The 17342-nt window shown below is 24.9% G+C and overlaps 1 protein-coding gene across 4 annotated transcripts; it reads left to right on the top strand.

The window, feature by feature from the left end:
* Positions 1-21: 21 nt before the first annotated feature.
* On the top strand, positions 22-12930 carry LOC141528501 (uncharacterized). Of its 4 annotated transcripts, XM_074244575.1 has the most exons (9): positions 22-249; positions 332-404; positions 481-688; positions 1748-1877; positions 6227-6344; positions 6439-6583; positions 7356-7443; positions 8912-9275; positions 9387-12930. In XM_074244575.1, the coding sequence occupies exons 4-9, from the start codon at positions 1771-1773 to the stop codon at positions 12504-12506; spliced, it is 3942 nt and encodes a 1313-aa protein (XP_074100676.1). In that variant the 5' UTR covers positions 22-249; positions 332-404; positions 481-688; positions 1748-1770; the 3' UTR covers positions 12507-12930. The 4 variants fall into 4 exon arrangements, with proteins under 4 accessions (XP_074100676.1, XP_074100675.1, XP_074100678.1 ...); XM_074244574.1 differs by lacking the exons at positions 332-404; positions 481-688; XM_074244577.1 differs by lacking the exons at positions 22-249; positions 332-404; positions 481-688 and adding an exon at positions 942-1677.
* The last annotated feature ends 4412 nt before the right edge of the window (positions 12931-17342 follow it).

The raw sequence follows: 17342 nt of genomic DNA, 5'->3' as shown, positions 1-17342 counted from the left end.
GGCTCAGTGTTAACATGGCCGTGGACTTGAACAATTAGGACATTTACGTGTTTCGGATGGATACGCATTTATTACATTCTCAACATAATTATTATTTAACTTTTGTTTTATTGTATTATTTATATGTTAACGGCTGACTTATGTGATGAAATTTTTATCAATAATTTATTTTTATTTTTTCACGTGTTTACTCAGCCATGGGTTCCGGGGTGAAAGTCATGAATTTGAAACATCTACATTCAACGCCAGGTAAAGCTTTGAAATTTTTCCCACCTTGAACTACCTTTTATTTTATTTCACATCAATAAAACTGTTTTTTACTGGTCCAAAGAATCATAACCTAGCTTTTCGATTTTCTTTATTTTTATCAAAGAAAATTTATAATACCCAACGGTTTTTTATCAGTAAGTATACTTGGATGAATTTTTTAAAATTTACTAGCAATGAATATATTTCAATGTATAATTTGTTGTTTTACAGATTTTCCTATTTAAGCGTCGAAATTTGTCTGAGCGTCTGACGCTGCTAGTTCACACCAAATATAATCAATACTATTATTTAACTACATTCAAAATAGTATTTTTTTCAAGATATTTATTAATTTTTTTTTTTATGGATCAAAAAAATTTTTTTTTTCAAACGGCCGGTATTTTTAATTAAATCTAACTAACTAAAATAATTAATGCATGTGAGTAGTTTGTTGAAAAATTGATATAGAAAATATAGCATAAATTTGGAAACTGTTTTAAATTAAATGAAAAATTCACACAATAAAAATTAAAAAATAATTCATGAAAGCAACAACTCTTAAACATTTTGTCTTTTTCATGGTTTCATTCTTCACTATTAGTTTTTCTACAAAAACCTATCAAATGTCTTGTTTGCATGATAATAAAAATATTTTTCATTCAGTATTTTTTTATTAAAAATTTTTATATTCTGCCAATAAAGAATATTAGTCTTTTATCTTTATTTTTAGAAATTAAAATACTGCAAAGAAAAAAAAATTTGGCTTTCATTGAATACGATTGACATACCTAGTAACTTGGCTTATTCATATGCTGATAAAAAAAGTCTTATGAGAAAAGTATTAGAAGAAAATTCATGCAAGCATCCTTGAATAATAAAAAATTAAGTTGTATTTTTTTACATAATAAATAAGTGTGTGCCATAAAATTTTACTCTACTGCATAAAATAGTATATAAGTACATGAATACGCTTTTATAAATAATGTACGGATCTATTTTATTTTACGTAAATCTTTATAAATATATAAAAACGTGGTGGAAGTATGCAATATTATATTTTTATTCAATACGTTTTACTATACATATAATTGACCATCGATTCTTTTTTATTTTTACACACATTGTTATAAATATATTTTTTTTCTAAAACTGATGACCTTTCGTTTAACTTGCAAAGGCCGAAGCAAACTAGTTTTCTACGAACTAGTAACTTAGTATCCAGTTGTACTAAAGACACCTGCTTGTGCCTGTATAAAGCGGCAGATGTGCAATGAAAAATATGTTTTCCGTTAAAGGAAATGAGGAAAATTATTTTTTATCCACGTTATATCCTTATCGTAACAGTTTACTTATGGATTTTAGACAGAGGGTGAATGTAAAGACTCTTTAGCACGAGAGGAAAAATAATTTCAAAATTATATTTTCTTTGTAATTGAATTTTATTTTTTATTTAAATTTACTTTTATTAATCGTATAAATTTATATACTTATTTTCCAGACGCTGGTGACAATTGTAAAATAATGACGACGATTGTTGAAAATCAACCGTGGATTTCAAAATTTAAATCCATGTGTCTAATGGAAGGATTTAATTTGTCTCTCATTTATTTGATAGAATATTTTATCAGGTAATTTTTCAAGCAATTTGTTGTTATTTTTAAAACAAAAAAAAATTATAATAATGCAAGCCAGTAGTTTTTAATAATGAGTACTGGTTATTGTTTTAGGAAAATGAAAAATTTTATTTGTTGATAACAAAGAAAGCTTCTAAATTGAATTTTAAAAATAACATTGAAGCTTGTACAAAAAATAAATGAGCATTGTGAAGTATTAGAAGATATTATTAAATAGAAAAAATACTTTGCTCTTAAAAAATAAATATTTAATACTTTAATTAAAATTAAAAAGTTGAATAAATAAATAAACAGAAGAATTCCGCTTACTTTGGTCTGTAAAAGTATCTAGTTTGCTTTAGAAGTTGAATTTTTTAACAGCTAAGAGAAAAGTTTATTGTATGGCTGAATAAACCTGAAACGGTTCATGGATTTGAAATTTTTCATTTTCTTTAAATTAAATGTTACCTGCTCAAAAACAACCAACTATTCTAAAGCAACTTGTGAATACATATAATCTAGTAGTGATAATTATCCCAAAAGTTGACATCGGAAGGAGAATATAGTTAGCGTCTAAATTTTTTCTACGTACTGACCACAAATAGCACGAAATATAGATGCTTTCAATGACTATGTTGTACAATATAATATTCAATAATATTTACTGTATTTTTTTTGTACCAAATTTTTTTGCCAGTGATTATTTTAAAAAATTAACTACTTTCGATATTTTCAATGGTTTTACTATTAACTTCAAAGTAATGAAACGTTTTTATATTGTCAAGTTTTTTTGGGTACTGACAAATAAGTTTCATGCATTGAAAAAATGTAATTCTAGATGTACTGCAGTACTATTTATTCTCTGTGTAAAGTAAAATCACATTTATTTAAATTAATTTCATCAATGACCTTTTTGAAAAATGAAATATACTTAAATTTCATAAACTTCATAAAATTTTATTGTACCTTGAAATTCGTATGGAATTTATGCATCATGAATCCAGACTAAAATATCGTCAAAAAATAAATATTAGTAAGCATCCATCAATCCAGTATTGATATTTCTAAAAATAAAGATATATTAAATACGATTACTTCTTATTAATTTTTCAAATACAGTCCACAGAGGTAGCTTAATGATGTTAGAGTGAAATTACCCGTTATAAAAAAAAGTATGTAGACATAACATAAAAATTTATTTTTCTATGCTTATCTAATTTACGTAATATTGCGGGTGCTCTAGAATTCAGAGTTATATTCATCTTGTCAGAAGAAACAAACCTTTAGACTTGTAAGGGCAATTCAAAATTATCCTAAAAAAGCCAAAGTTACCTCAATTGACCGCTTGTATTTTTATTTTTAGCTGAATTATTTAACAAAATAATGCAGAATATTCAAGCCCGTGTCTGAATGAGAAAACCGGATTATGTGGTTAAATTTGATACTTTCAAAACGGACTTTACGTGAATTAAATTTTATTTCGTAGATTAAATTGTGTTGGCAAGAAATTTAACTTTATAAAAAATTCTAAAATTTTTCAATTAGATAAATGTGTATTATACATGTTCTAATGTAATTAATATTTATGAGTAATTTTCCATATTCAAAGCTCTTTTGATGATTTTTAATACCACAAAATTTATAAAAGTAATTTCAACAAAAAAATTGACAAATTAATGGGAATGTTTTATGCCACATAACCTTTGATTTATACACTGAGAAAAAAAAATACTTTTATTAAGAAAATTTTCTTGATACAAGAATTTATGTTCTTGAAAATTTTCAAGAATATATATTCGTTGCTCAAGAACTTGTAAAATTGATTGAATTAATTTTTACTTAATTTAAATAAAGCTATCCTCTTGTTTATCGGTTATCCAAAGATAAATATTAATGTTCTTCTTTTCAGAAATTAATAATTAATAATAATAGAATATTTGATCGTCATCGAGTTTCTTGAAGCAAGAAATTGTTAATTGAGTAAAAGTATTTTTTTCTCTCAGTGTATACTCAATAGTTATTTAAATAATTTATTCACGGATAATTGCAAACAGATCGAAATTTGCGATTTTAAATTGATACATTGGCTCGTGAATGTATATTTTAAAAATTTGTTTATTTTAAAAACAAATCACATGACTATTGTTAATTTAATATAAAAACATTTTTAAATATTAATGTTAAGCTCAAATAATGTTTGTTTTAATCTGATATTAAAATTAACTGACTTTAAAATTCGCATGTTCAATAATTTAAATCATCACAAAATAAACGTGTTAGTTGAAGAAAAAAAAAAGATTACATAGTTCAAAGTTCACTGTAATCAATCACCCGTTAACGAAATTTCGTGAATAAATTTCAGGTTGCCGTAAATTGATATTTCAACATGAAATTGCTGTGAAAATTTATTTACGATCGAGTCTCGTTTAATGACGATTGATCTCACATATTATATGATGACCGTGGAATGTAATAACGGTTGTAATTTGATTACGTATAGTTGATTTACAATTAACGCTTTTATTTTTAATTTACTACGATAAAAAAAAATTTACGAGTTTCTACACCAATTTTTCACAATTATAAACTTGTAATTACTAATATTTACTGTCGCAGATAACTTTGTGAGTTAATCAAAATTTTTAGCAGTAAATTTTTACTTGAATTGCTATTTTGTACCATTCGTCATTTTTATATTGTTTGTTGACATTATCAATCATCATTTTTTTTAAATTTGGGATAATGAATAAAATTATCAATTTGAAATGAAATTAATAACTTATTTTTGTAGAATTATTTATTAATTAAAAATTACATATATCTCTGTCAACTCGGAAAATTGATGAATAATAGTTTTCTTAAATAAAATGAAACCTTAGAAGATTTAGTTTCTGTTTTTTGAATGATTTCACGTACTTATTAACCGTTTTATATTTTTTTGTTTGTAAAAAGTTAAATTTGTATTGACTATTCATCAATAACACATGTCCAACTAAAAAACTAATAATAAAAAGTTTTACCATTTCCTAAATTGTGTACTTTGTTAGTCGATTTGTTATCAAGTGTAAATTTTGCCGACCGGCTAATTTCAGTTGATTTTTTTTTTTTTATAATTATGTTCATTCAGTTTAAGTTTACGAAAAAAATGTTTTTAAAAACTTACTAGGTAAAAAAATATTCAAGTATCATAAATATGTCATATATGATATAAATAACGATTTATAGGAAAAAAATGATTGAGAGATAAAAAAAAATAGTTATTTTTTATTATAAACGATCTTAATTTAATTAAATGAAGCAATTTAAATTGACATAAATAATTTTACTTTTTAAAAATCTGTGTAGTTAATTAAACAAGTTAAGGTTTTACAGTAACTGTTTTTACTATTTTTCTACTAAAAATAATATCTTTTGGATATTCTTCTGTTTTTTGCATGACTCATGATGCGAAGCATCAGAAAGTGCTTTACGACCGAAAAATTTTTTTAGCCTCATTTCGGCAACTATTTTTATTATTATAGTCTTGTTAGTTCACGGAGTCGAGATATTTTAATAGAGACTCATTTGATACTTTTGAAAAATTGATTTAGTGCAATAGAAACGGAAAAAAACATCAAAATGTCAAAAAAATTTCCTGTTCGTTATGTGTAAAACTTTGAAAACGCTGTAACTTGCGAAAAAATGCATTAATTGAGTTAAAATTTTTTTTTAATTCTTTGAAAGAATTGTAGGTCACCGAATGCGAATGACTAGGTAATTCAGTGTCGTTTACATACAATTAATAAAATAAAAAAAAAAGACTGTATATCTATATATATTTTGTACATTTATCTCACTAAAGACGCTTGCGCATTATCGTGCTTTTTTAGCTGTTTTATATATATTTTTTCACATTCTTTATTTTATTAATATTTCATAATTAAATGGGCATTATGAGTCATGCACTTTTGGATTTTCCAACTTTTTTTTCTTGGATCTAATATTTATGTATCGTTGACAAAAACTTTTAATTCCGTTTGAGATAGAATTAATTAAAGAGAAATAAATCAAATTTAAATTTATCTCAACTTTATTAAAAATGGTAGTATGTAAATTATATTAAAACACATAAAACAATAATATTGTATATTCGATGGTTTGTTACACCCAGTACTGAATTGATGATATGTATTTGGCAGTACGAATTCTAATTTGCATGCGTAATTAAATTGGATTTACATAATAATTTAATTGATTTTATATTCTTTAATGGACTTTGGATTCTGCTATTGCCAGTCCAATAAAGTTTTTATGAAAATAAATAAAAAGCTTCTTTTATTTATAGTTTCAAAAATTTGAACACGTCTTTTTAATTAAAATTGCAGAAATATTCGGCCCACGGTAAACGAATGTCAAACAAAACCGTTACGGGCGGACAAACTAAAAGGATTCATCAGTGAAACTCTACTCTTTTTCAAGTATTATTACAAGTCTCAAGAGGAGGTGAGTTTTTTGCAAATAATTTTTCATTTATATAAATGTCTGCAATGATTATAATTTATAGAATTATTCATAATTGGTATTCATGTATTTACAGAAGTACGACCAAGCAATTTACATGGACCTAATGTCTGATTTATTGGCTATGTATATAGACTTAGAACTGAAAGCGTCAAAACGAACCTGTGAATATCATGAGAGAATTTCGGGTCGTTTGGCTTCGTATCTTTATATTTATTTAGGTAAAATTCATTATTTATTTTGTTTTATCATATTATATTATTTAATTCAATTAGTTTTAGTGTTTTATCGACCATTAATACGCTACTTGGTAATGGTCTAAAAGTGAGATTCTGCATTTTTTACTAGTTAAAAAAAAATGTTTTTTTGCTTTAGAGGTTTACGAATTTTCAATCGTTTTGTTGTCTTGACGAGCTATAGAATAATAATAAAAAAAATCTATATGAATTGGAAAATTAAATAAATTTTTTATAACTGATATAGAAGTTATTAAAGGATTAAAATTTTTAGCTTTTATTTTTAGTTTTTATTTTTCATACCACTTTCAATAAAGTGATTGGATTAAACAAAAAAAATTGGTAAAAATAGTAGTTTCATTGGTTACAGTAAAGTCTCACTGATAGACTTTAAACCACTAATTTAATATGAGTTTTCGTTTTTTGTAAGGTTCAAGAGAAGTAACTTCATTAATTATTTTATACAAATTTCGATTTTTGGTTTTTAAATAAATAATACATCAATTATTAAAAAAAAAATAACTCATGTTAAGTTTATAAATTCTTCATTTTGTCAATATGTACATATATTAGCGCAACTCTTATTCTTAAATAACATACTTTGTTTGTGACATTTTGTCGAGTTTTCAAGAGTTGTAAATTATTTCTCATAAGTAAAAAGTTTTGTTCTTATGAAAAAAAAAATTTTTTTTTTATTAATTACATGATTATTTAAAAGTGAAGGTACTCATATATTTAAAACTTTTTTTTTTTCTAGAAAATTCAACTGAGCACCTACTGGACACAATCCTGAAAGTTCGATTTATGAGTTCTACATTTTATCAAATAATAAATCCGATTATGACGTAAGTACCAATTAGAGGCATGAAAAGTATTATTAACATTAATATGAACTTGGAATATAATAGCCATATATTAAGGACGAATTGACATGAATAGAATACGTCGATAATAATGAAAAATTTATAGGATAATTTATTTATTTTTCTAGTACACTTGCTCGATAAAAATAGTGAATAACGTTCTTCTTATAAGTGGGATATTTATACTTTTTTTTTTTTTTATTTGTCACAAAATCATGTTTTATTTTTTTGATATTAACATTCTATAGACTCAGCTTTCATTTTTGCAATTACAAATAAGTATAACAAGCATCATTGGCTCTATTCCAAGTAGTTTTAGTCTGACAGGGAAGACGTTAATAATCAATATCTCGCTTGCTATAGAAAGTACAAGAATCATGTCTCTATTTATATAGAATAAATTTTTAAACTACCAAAATTACTAAAGTGTCATAGATAGAAAAAAAATCTGTCATTCAATTTTTGTAATTATTTTTTGTATCACGATAAATTCATAGAAGTCATTAATTTAATTAAAATTTTGAGTGCCATTTGTTGATTTCGGTAACTTTTTGATTGTAAAATTCAAAATTATTCATAAACTTTACTCATGAATTTATTTAAAAACAAAACTTCAAATTAGCAACTTTATTATTTTAGAGAAGCTCTATCCATATTATACTTTGAATAATGAAAGCCGTCAAGCAAAGTTCTGAGTAAACATGTCATAATACTAAAATTTCAACCCTACAGAGCTTCACTCGATCGATAAACTGTTAAGAACATAAAAAAAAAAAAAAATTTTGAATATACTAGGTGCAATGTTATCCGTTAATTCCTCTTTCAATTACTTTAGCTATATTTTATGTCTTGTTAAATTTTTTTAACTACATAAAGACATTTTAACAACTAAATTTAAGTTGTCAAATAAAGTGATTAAATTTTGCTTAAATTATTCATTATATGATTAATTATAAACGCTAGTAGATTGAAAATCACTTCAAACGGTATTTTAATCTTTTGTGACTTTAATTGATTTCTACTCTTTAGAACAACTTTGTTAACTTCAAATGAAGCCTTTGAAATTTAAGTAAAAAATTATTTAAACATTGAAAATCACTTAATTTATTTTAATTAATTTCTTTATAACTTGATAAATTAATGTAAATTTTGTTTCACCCTTTTAATTTGTTTTTTTCATTAATCGAAACTTCAATTTATCTGTCAAATAGTGAAAACAACAAAGGAGAATAGAATCAAAGAATACAAAACGATTTGAAAGTGTATGTTTAATTTAAAATCTTCCAACATAAAAGAATTGTATGACAACTAATTGACAATGGCTAGGATTTATATTAAAGCTTTATAGATCTATACATATTAATTATTTTAATAGTGAAAATATAAATACACAATACTAAAAGAATTTGAATACATACAGCTGAATTAATGAATTTTTTTATTTTAACAGAACAATATTCCGCACAGTACCAAAGCATCCGATTTCCTGTTTAATGTACACTCGTTACTTTCTCGTCTACCGAATATGGAAGAGGATCACCAAAGATCAAAATATTAAAAATGAAATAAATGCCAAAGCATTGGCTTCCCTTAAATTACCTACTACCTCGTTTCCACAATATATTATTGATCATGTATTACCAAAAGTGCCAAATATCCACCAAGAAATATCTACTAAATTTATGTTGTCACAACACATGGAGTTGGAAAAATCTTCAGCGGCATTTATTAAATTTTGTCGTAAGTCTCGGGGATTAAAAGATTACGGCAATATTGAAAACACCCGATTAGATAACACTACAGAAATTTTAAAGGTATACTTCAGAATTTATATTTATTTCTTACTACATATTTCTTCTATTTAGTTATATCAACTAATTTACTAATTAAATACATTAATAACTTTTTTTTCTAAAACAACTCAGCCTGAAGATAATTTAAATACAAGTTTAAATATATCGAAGGGAAATTCCATTAAAAATAATTATTTATTATTTAGTAATAGTAATGACAGTAATAATAGTAGTGAGAATAAAAATAGTAGTGAATCAAAAGTTACCGTAAACAATGATAATAATATTGAAGAAGATAATTCGCTAGTAAATATAATAAATCCGGTAAATACTAATATCAATTCACGTAAGGCAATAAAAAAAAATAACTTTGTACTTATTGATCTTACGTCGGACGATACAAATGGTAAAATTATAAAACAAAAAAAGCAAGATCATAAACGACTCAGTTGGTTACAAAAAATATCTAAACATAAAAGTATTACGACAATTCAAGATACCAGCATCACGGAAGATAATAGAACCACCAAAGAAGATTCATTACGGCAACTTGAAGATATACTTGGTATTAAATCTTCTACTGTAGATTTAGATAAAATAGTCAAGACAAAGAATAAACTTGAAATGACAATTTTGTCTTCACCAGAAATAAGTCAACATAATCCAATAACTCCGATTAAAGTAGAGAGAAATGAAGAAGATATAAAAGTTGATATTATTACAACTGAGCTGAGTTCTGTAGAAATCAATACTGTAAATTTTGAAACAAATGAAAATCTATGTAGAGATAATATTACATTATCTTCAAAGTCTTCAAAGTCAATAGATGGCTATGAAAAGCAATTAATTAAAAACTCAGATATTATTGTTGAAGATAATGTTAAGTTATCCAGTCCAATGATTGTTGATGATGATGATGATGATGATAATAATAAAGACTATGAACAAGTTTTAATGACATCAAATGTTTCAAGTGTACCGAATAATGTTATTGATGCTACTAAGTGTAATACAAACGTATCAGACAATGAGTACCTGGTTATAAAGTACAGTGAAAATGAAAACATAAACGAGAGTGTTCATGAAAAAAAAATGACCGGTCAATCTAATTTAAAACTCCAAAGTACAAATTTAGACGTGAATGAATACCAACGAAATACCGTGCTGCACTTTAATCAGACTACCGAATTTGTTGATATTAAAAATAGAGATAAAGAACGCGAAGAGAAAGGAGAAAGGAAAAGAGATAAAGTAAATGGTAAAGTTGAGTTAAAAATAAGCGATGCAGAATTTCATGAACATATTGACGGTCTCTCTTTGCTAGCAAGTGTGTCACAAAGGGTTTCTCATTTAACGACAGTATCAAACAAGCCAACTAAATCACCTGAATTAATTAAAGTCAAAGACTATAACAGTTTAATGACTCTCTGTGATATCAACAAACAAGAGAATAATATCCATGATAGTAACCATAATAGTGAGATGTTGCTGTCGAATGAGGATAATAGGTTCGTTAGTACTTATCCTGATGATGATATCGACAAAGTAGCTTTTCATGTGGAAGTATCATCTACTGAAGATTATTCTTTTAGCTTTCCAAAATCAGAATATCAAAAGGCTTCATCATCATCTCCTATATCATCTTCGTCGATATCTTACTTTTACAATAGTAATAATAATAATAATAATAGTAATTGTAGTAATGAGAGATCTAACGAATTAACAAGTACTTCAGTTCAAGTAGAAAGCACAATGCCGTCAGATAAAGAAGAAACGAACGTTATATTAAATGGGGAAACTATTGTCTTGTTACAAAAGTCACCTAATAGTAATTTATATATTATTAACAAAGCTGTTGAAAACAGAGAACACACTATTAATAATAATGATGATGAAAAAACTTTGAAAGAAAAGAATTCCGGAAAAGTGGACAAAATTAAGAACGATAGTTATTCACGTGAATTATACGATCCGTACCGTATTTCCCAGCCTCTTTCCTCGACAGGATCTAAGAGTTTTGAGTTCGCACAAGAAATTCACCGTACAACAAAAACTGAACCTGTAAGTGAAGCAAAAGAATTGGATTTAAAGAAAGCGGGTAAGAAAAAAAATAGTTGTAGTGACATTAAAGGAGTTTCAGCAAATGGTAGACGTCGTATAAAACAAGAATTTAATAGTTGTACGAATGATTTAACAAGCCATCTAAATAACTCGTCTTATCCGCAAGATCATGATCCACGTATACATTTACCAGGATCAAATCCGCTATCTACTTTGTACCATCATTCAAATTATCCAACTGGGGATTTATATATTTCTTGTCGTCAGAATTGTAACTCTGTTTGTGTTCCTGTTAATCATCAGACTGCTGCTGCAATTCATTCTAATAAAAAATCAACTCGGTGTACATGCTTGAACTGTGCTTATGACATTGTTACTCATTGTAATCAATACATGATGCCAGCTGGTGAAATTGTTACCGAGACAACTTCAGCTATGGACCCAGCTTACTACATTCCGCTCAAACAGTCTCCTGTCATTCAAGACTGCTCATTGAATAAAACACATGACGATAATCAGATTAAAATTTACGATGGCCAATTATTGTGCAAAATAGAAGCTGGTATCGATAACGAACGGCAGCAGCAACAGCCGCAGTCAAAACAACCTCAACCGCAACAGCAGACTAAAATTTATTCGCCTGATATTAATATCCAATTACCACTTAAAAAGCGATTCAAGTCTATCATCACAAATGATTTTGAAGCCACAACTATTAAAGTCGAAAAAGATGATAATACTTTTATGAATATTGACAGGTCGATTATATCAATGGGGGGTACGCTTGAATCAAATTCCAACGATAATTTAATTAAACGTAAAATTAACTCTAATAATATTATAGAGAGAAACTATGATAAGAATTTAATTAACGATGGTTACCATGATTATAGTGATAAAAGAAAGAGAAAACATCAAACTAATAATAATATTATTATTTATTCAGATAATAATGATGAGTATGATGAAGATAGTAATGATAATAATTATAAAAAAGTAAATGACGGAATTATGAGGCCTTTGAAAAAACTAAAAGAACCAAAATCTAGTATGAAAAGTATTAATTCTGTTAGAAAAACTAGAAGTTCGCAAAGAAAAGTTCCAAAAATAAATTATTCCTGTATGGACGATGATGCTGAGGTTAATCCGTCCGTCGAAACTAAACGTAAGAAAAGAAAAACAAGTCGATGATTATTATCGTTACCAAAGGCCTTATAATTATTTAATTTGTAAATATTTAACTATTAATATTAATTTATTACATTATAATTATTGAAGATTAAAAAACTTGGATATTAATTATTAACAATAAGAAGTTTAACAAGAAAAAATAACAATAATACCTGACCGTTCGAAAGGCTGTGGTATTTTTATTTTGTAAATTAATAAATATATAAATATTTAAATTATATATATGTGCGTGTATATAAGTAATGTAGTTAAGTTATAGCATTCATTTTTTTGTTAGTTTCTAAATAATAGATTAATGCTGAAAAGTTGATCATCATCCTGAAGAATTTACAACTGAAGATCATGTCAAGATTTTTTCTGACCAGACTTTTAATCCTGCTTACTTACTATCGGACTAAATGAATATTAATATTGTTTTCTCCACGGTTAGTATTTTTTATTTTTATTATTTTTAAACTGAAAAAAATGTCAATAAGCGATAGACTTTATTGAAATTTAATCTGGTTCATTCTTCTAATATTGAAGAGATCATTGTTTTTAATTTCCCATTAGCAATTATCAATCGCATTTAAAAATAGTGGATAATGTATTTTTATTGATTCTTATGTCCACTTAAAATTTTTTCAATGCGATAGATTGTTCAACTAATCTGTGAATACTTTAAAAGTTTTAAATATAATAACGAAGGATAAACTACTATAAGACTACTATAATTCCATTATGAGAAATTACTTCACAACATTGTTTCAACTGACTGCTAAAATATGTGATATGTGATATATATTAGGCGTAAAGAAACTAGCTCAACTAGCTAAAGCGTATTGATTATTTACTTAACCGGACTTTGTTATTTTTGTTGAATTTTATTGACAGATAAAAAGCTCATATAGTAAAACATAAAACAGAATCTTACGCTATGTAATAATTTATTATGCATTATAACTTTTTTAAATTTTAACACAACTTTGTCTACAAAAAAATAAAGTTTACGTTAATCAAGCTACTTGTTCTAAAATACTAGAGAGAGCAATTTAGTTTTTTAAATAACATATTCACTTTAAGACAGTTCTGTAATAGCTTTTTTCCATTTAACTTGTTTCATTTAAACTACAAGGTAGCATTAATAAAATTTTTTTCACCTGAGTTTATTATTTATAATAGTAAAAATACAAAAATTTTAAACATACATTTTTTTATAGCGTATTTTTTTTTTTTTTTTTTTTTTTTAAAAACAAATTATAATATTTTTTTAGTTTTCAAATCATTTAAAAATTCTATATTATCGTGTATTATATGCTTTTTTTGAAATATATATATATATATATATTGTTAAATTTTTCTAACAATTATAAATTATATTTCAAGTTTTTGTTTAATTTATTAAAAAAAAATTACTTTAATAGACGCATAATTTACGAGTTTGTAGATTCTGTTTCTCAGTACATACAATGTACAATTTTTTTTTTATTAATTAGTTTTTTATATACTAGCAGTCTGTTTTCTGTTTACGTTAATTTTATAAAATTACTGCGAATATTATCAGCTTTAATGTTTTAATTAAATATTAAGTTCTTTAAAATAATAATAATGACAACAAGAAAATCATTCTTTGGTAATTTTAAAATATTCAAACTCGTTTCATTTTTTATACTATACTTTTTACATTGCAATGAATAAAAATAAAAAAAATTCTCATTATTTTTAATACTCACATGTACGAATATTTTTTTACTACAAAATGTTGAGCAATTAAGAGTACACGCTGGTCGTCTAATTAAAAAAGTAAAAACAAAAGCTATCTACTTTTGTTTGAATTAATTTTGTTGCTTATGAGTAAAAAATAAAAAAAAAAAAAAACCCTGATAACGGTTACATTCTTCTTTTAATTGAGAAATATGTAGAATTATAAAGGTACAACAGTTCACAGATCCGAGTTCATTCACATTTTTGACGATATATTTACTATAAAGTAATTCTCCTATCTGAAAATTGTTCTATTTTATCCGTTCAAAAAACTACTTTAAAAGTTTTAATTAAATAATAGAAGCGGTACAAAACATTGTAGTAAACAAATAGTTACGTAATAATTAATTGTTATAATTACCATATAAATAAAATTTTTTCTGCCCTAATAATAATAATAAAAAACTACTTCAATCAGCTGTAAAAAAATAAAAATTTAAAAATTTTTTAAAAGTGGCTCTACCATGCTAAAATATTACTAGTATAATTTTTACTTAAAATTTGAAAGTTTGAATTACAAAAAAAAATTTAATTTTTATTATACCTAAAATTAATCGACATTACTTCAAGTGCACTAACACTAATTAAACATCATATCAAAGAGTTACAATCGATATAGATTCATGGTTTTCCACTAGAAAATTTAATAGATCAATTAGCTGAACTAATTAATTTATACACTATTAATATCTATTCAATCTTCATCAATTACATTATCTATTGTCAAAGCACAATTTCATAATGAGCCATTTAACAGTTTCCTTTGGTTTCTCAAATACTTTAAATACTTAATTTATTGTTTCATACTACGCTGTAACGCCCGAAAATCAATATTTGTAAATTACATTAAAGTGAAAATATAATCAAAAGGTTAAAATTATGTTAAATAATTAAGATAAACTTGAGACAGCTTGTAAGCTAAGTCAACTACGAATATAATTAATTATATATATATATATATTTTTTTTTTTTTTTTTTTGCTCTTATTAAGTACAGAAAGTTTATCGCTCGTTGACACATTTTTCCTGAACTCGACAACTCTTAAGATGCAAGCAAAGACGTTAAGTCAAGTGTTTCGGTTATTGACCTTTTGAAAAAAAAAAAAAAAAAAATGCTGACCTTTTTACAATTACTTCAAATAAAAAGCATGCAATAAATGAAAAAAAATAATTCAAAACATCGAAGTTGACATTTTATGCAACGTGTCATAAAAAAAATGTAACAATAGTTTTTATTATAAGTACTTTGTTCTATTATTTAAAACATAAAACGGTAATTGTCGAGCCAAGAGCTCACTAATTGAAAAACTTGACGTACGTTAATTGCTGTAAAAAAAAAAAAAAATTAAAAAAACGACAACCCTTTAATAGTTTATGAATTAATTAATATTATGTTTTAGGTCAGCAACGTGGACCAAAAACACGCATACAGGATACCGAGCCGTAAATACTATAAAGATAGAAATATTTTCCAGAATCACGATGCCAATACTTAAATATATAAATGAAGTAGCCAACACTATTGCTGATGCCATAAATATATAAAAATATCGAATGTTAGAGTATTTTTACCCGAACGGCAGTTACAATAGAATTATAATATCAATTTAAAAGACACAAAATGAAATATAATCAAACTGTAAATGATAAATTAGTTAATTTTAAATTGATACTTAAAAATATTTTTTACTTAGTTAATTCTACTGATTTTTTTATTTTCGTCGATTAACTTATTTTTTTTTTTAAGTTAAATTTCTCTTGTAACTTTACTTGAAATTTTTCTTAAAGTTTGAATGGTTTATTCGTTATACTAAAATTATTAATGAAACATATAAATTATCATGAAAAACTGTAAACAAGAAGACTGATCACTTGTACGATGCTTGTGTGAATAGAATTAGATATTAAACAACAAAATGAACGGAAAGTGACTAGTGAAAATTTTACGTATTGCGTATTGAATGTGACTTATGACTGATTTTTTAAAAACATTATTTAATAGTATTAATATTATCTTAAATTTGCTTTGATTAAAGATATATAGCTTACCAGTTTAAAGTTAATGACAGAATTTATGAATTTAAAAATTAAGTCGTTTTTTTTTACTTGATACCTGATCTGAAAACGGTGATTTGGCAGTTTAGTATTTATCTATTATTATACGTACCTTCAAAAGGTATTACAAAAAGCCATGTTCTAGCAATCGCCAAAGGAAAACAATTATTTTAAAAATTATTAAGCGTTTTTATCAACAGACGAATGAAAATTAATCAAGCTATATACTAATTTCTTGGCAAATTTATTCAAATTTTTTTTTAACAATTGTAAACCCACCGATTATTATTGTACTTAATAGCATTTAATTATTTAATTTAATTTATGATTTTTTAAATGAAAGTCTGATAGACATAAGATCAAAGTATTAAGAGTGTGATGTGTGTATAGTTACTGTGTAATTAAAATAAGAATTTTTATTTTATTTATTTTTAATTAATTAAAGAAGTCTTGAACGGCAAATCAGGATTTATTGAGTTTTTTTATTCTTCCCAGTTAGTAAATTAAGCTTAAAATTATTTTATTCTATTAAAGTATAAAGATATTTATAATACTTATTAAAATGTACATCAAGATAATAACAATGTATTAAAGTTATTAAAACTAATATTATATAATATTATTGATGTTGAGTAGGATAATATAAAGAAATTAGATTTTGTGACGACTTCTAAGAAAAAGTATTTAACAATTAAAGAAAAATAAAATTTTGGTAACAATGTCTAAACCAATTATAATAAATTTTTATTTGACTTTTTATTTTTTTAATTGAATTAAAATAATAAAATTAATATCAATCAGTCTACTGTCAATAAAAAAACTAATATATCTAGAAAAAGGACTGTTTTTTCGTTTAAATAAATTTTATTCATTACCTTAAATCTATATAAAAATTTTTATGATCTTGGGACAAAACAATAATAATAAATCCAGTTGATTAATTAAATTCGTTTATTTTATTACGTAACATAAAGCTTCATGACAAGTGTTAAATTTTATGTCTAGTATTAAATTAGTTAGTTTGATCATTATATGTTAA

The sequence above is a fragment of the Cotesia typhae genome, unplaced genomic scaffold (assembly GCF_013202065.1).
Source record: "Cotesia typhae breed Kobodo isofemale line unplaced genomic scaffold, CoteBio_Ctyphae contig_44, whole genome shotgun sequence".
In the NCBI taxonomy this organism is placed as follows: domain Eukaryota; kingdom Metazoa; phylum Arthropoda; class Insecta; order Hymenoptera; family Braconidae; genus Cotesia; species Cotesia typhae.
Note: the sequence above shows the minus strand (reverse complement) of the source record. Positions and strands in the feature narration are given on the sequence as shown.

What these genes read in the sequence shown, in the direction of transcription:
- LOC141528501 (XM_074244574.1), top strand. Translation starts at nt 198, where the DNA reads ATGGGTTCCGGGGTGAAAGTCATGAATTTGAAACATCTACATTCAACG. An exon ending in ACATCTACATTCAACGCCAG is followed by an intron (nt 250 to 1,747) that starts GTAAAGCTTTGA and finishes CTTATTTTCCAG; the next exon opens with ACGCTGGTGACAATTGTAAA. An exon ending in ATTACAAGTCTCAAGAGGAG is followed by an intron (nt 6,345 to 6,438) that starts GTGAGTTTTTTG and finishes ATGTATTTACAG; the next exon opens with AAGTACGACCAAGCAATTTA.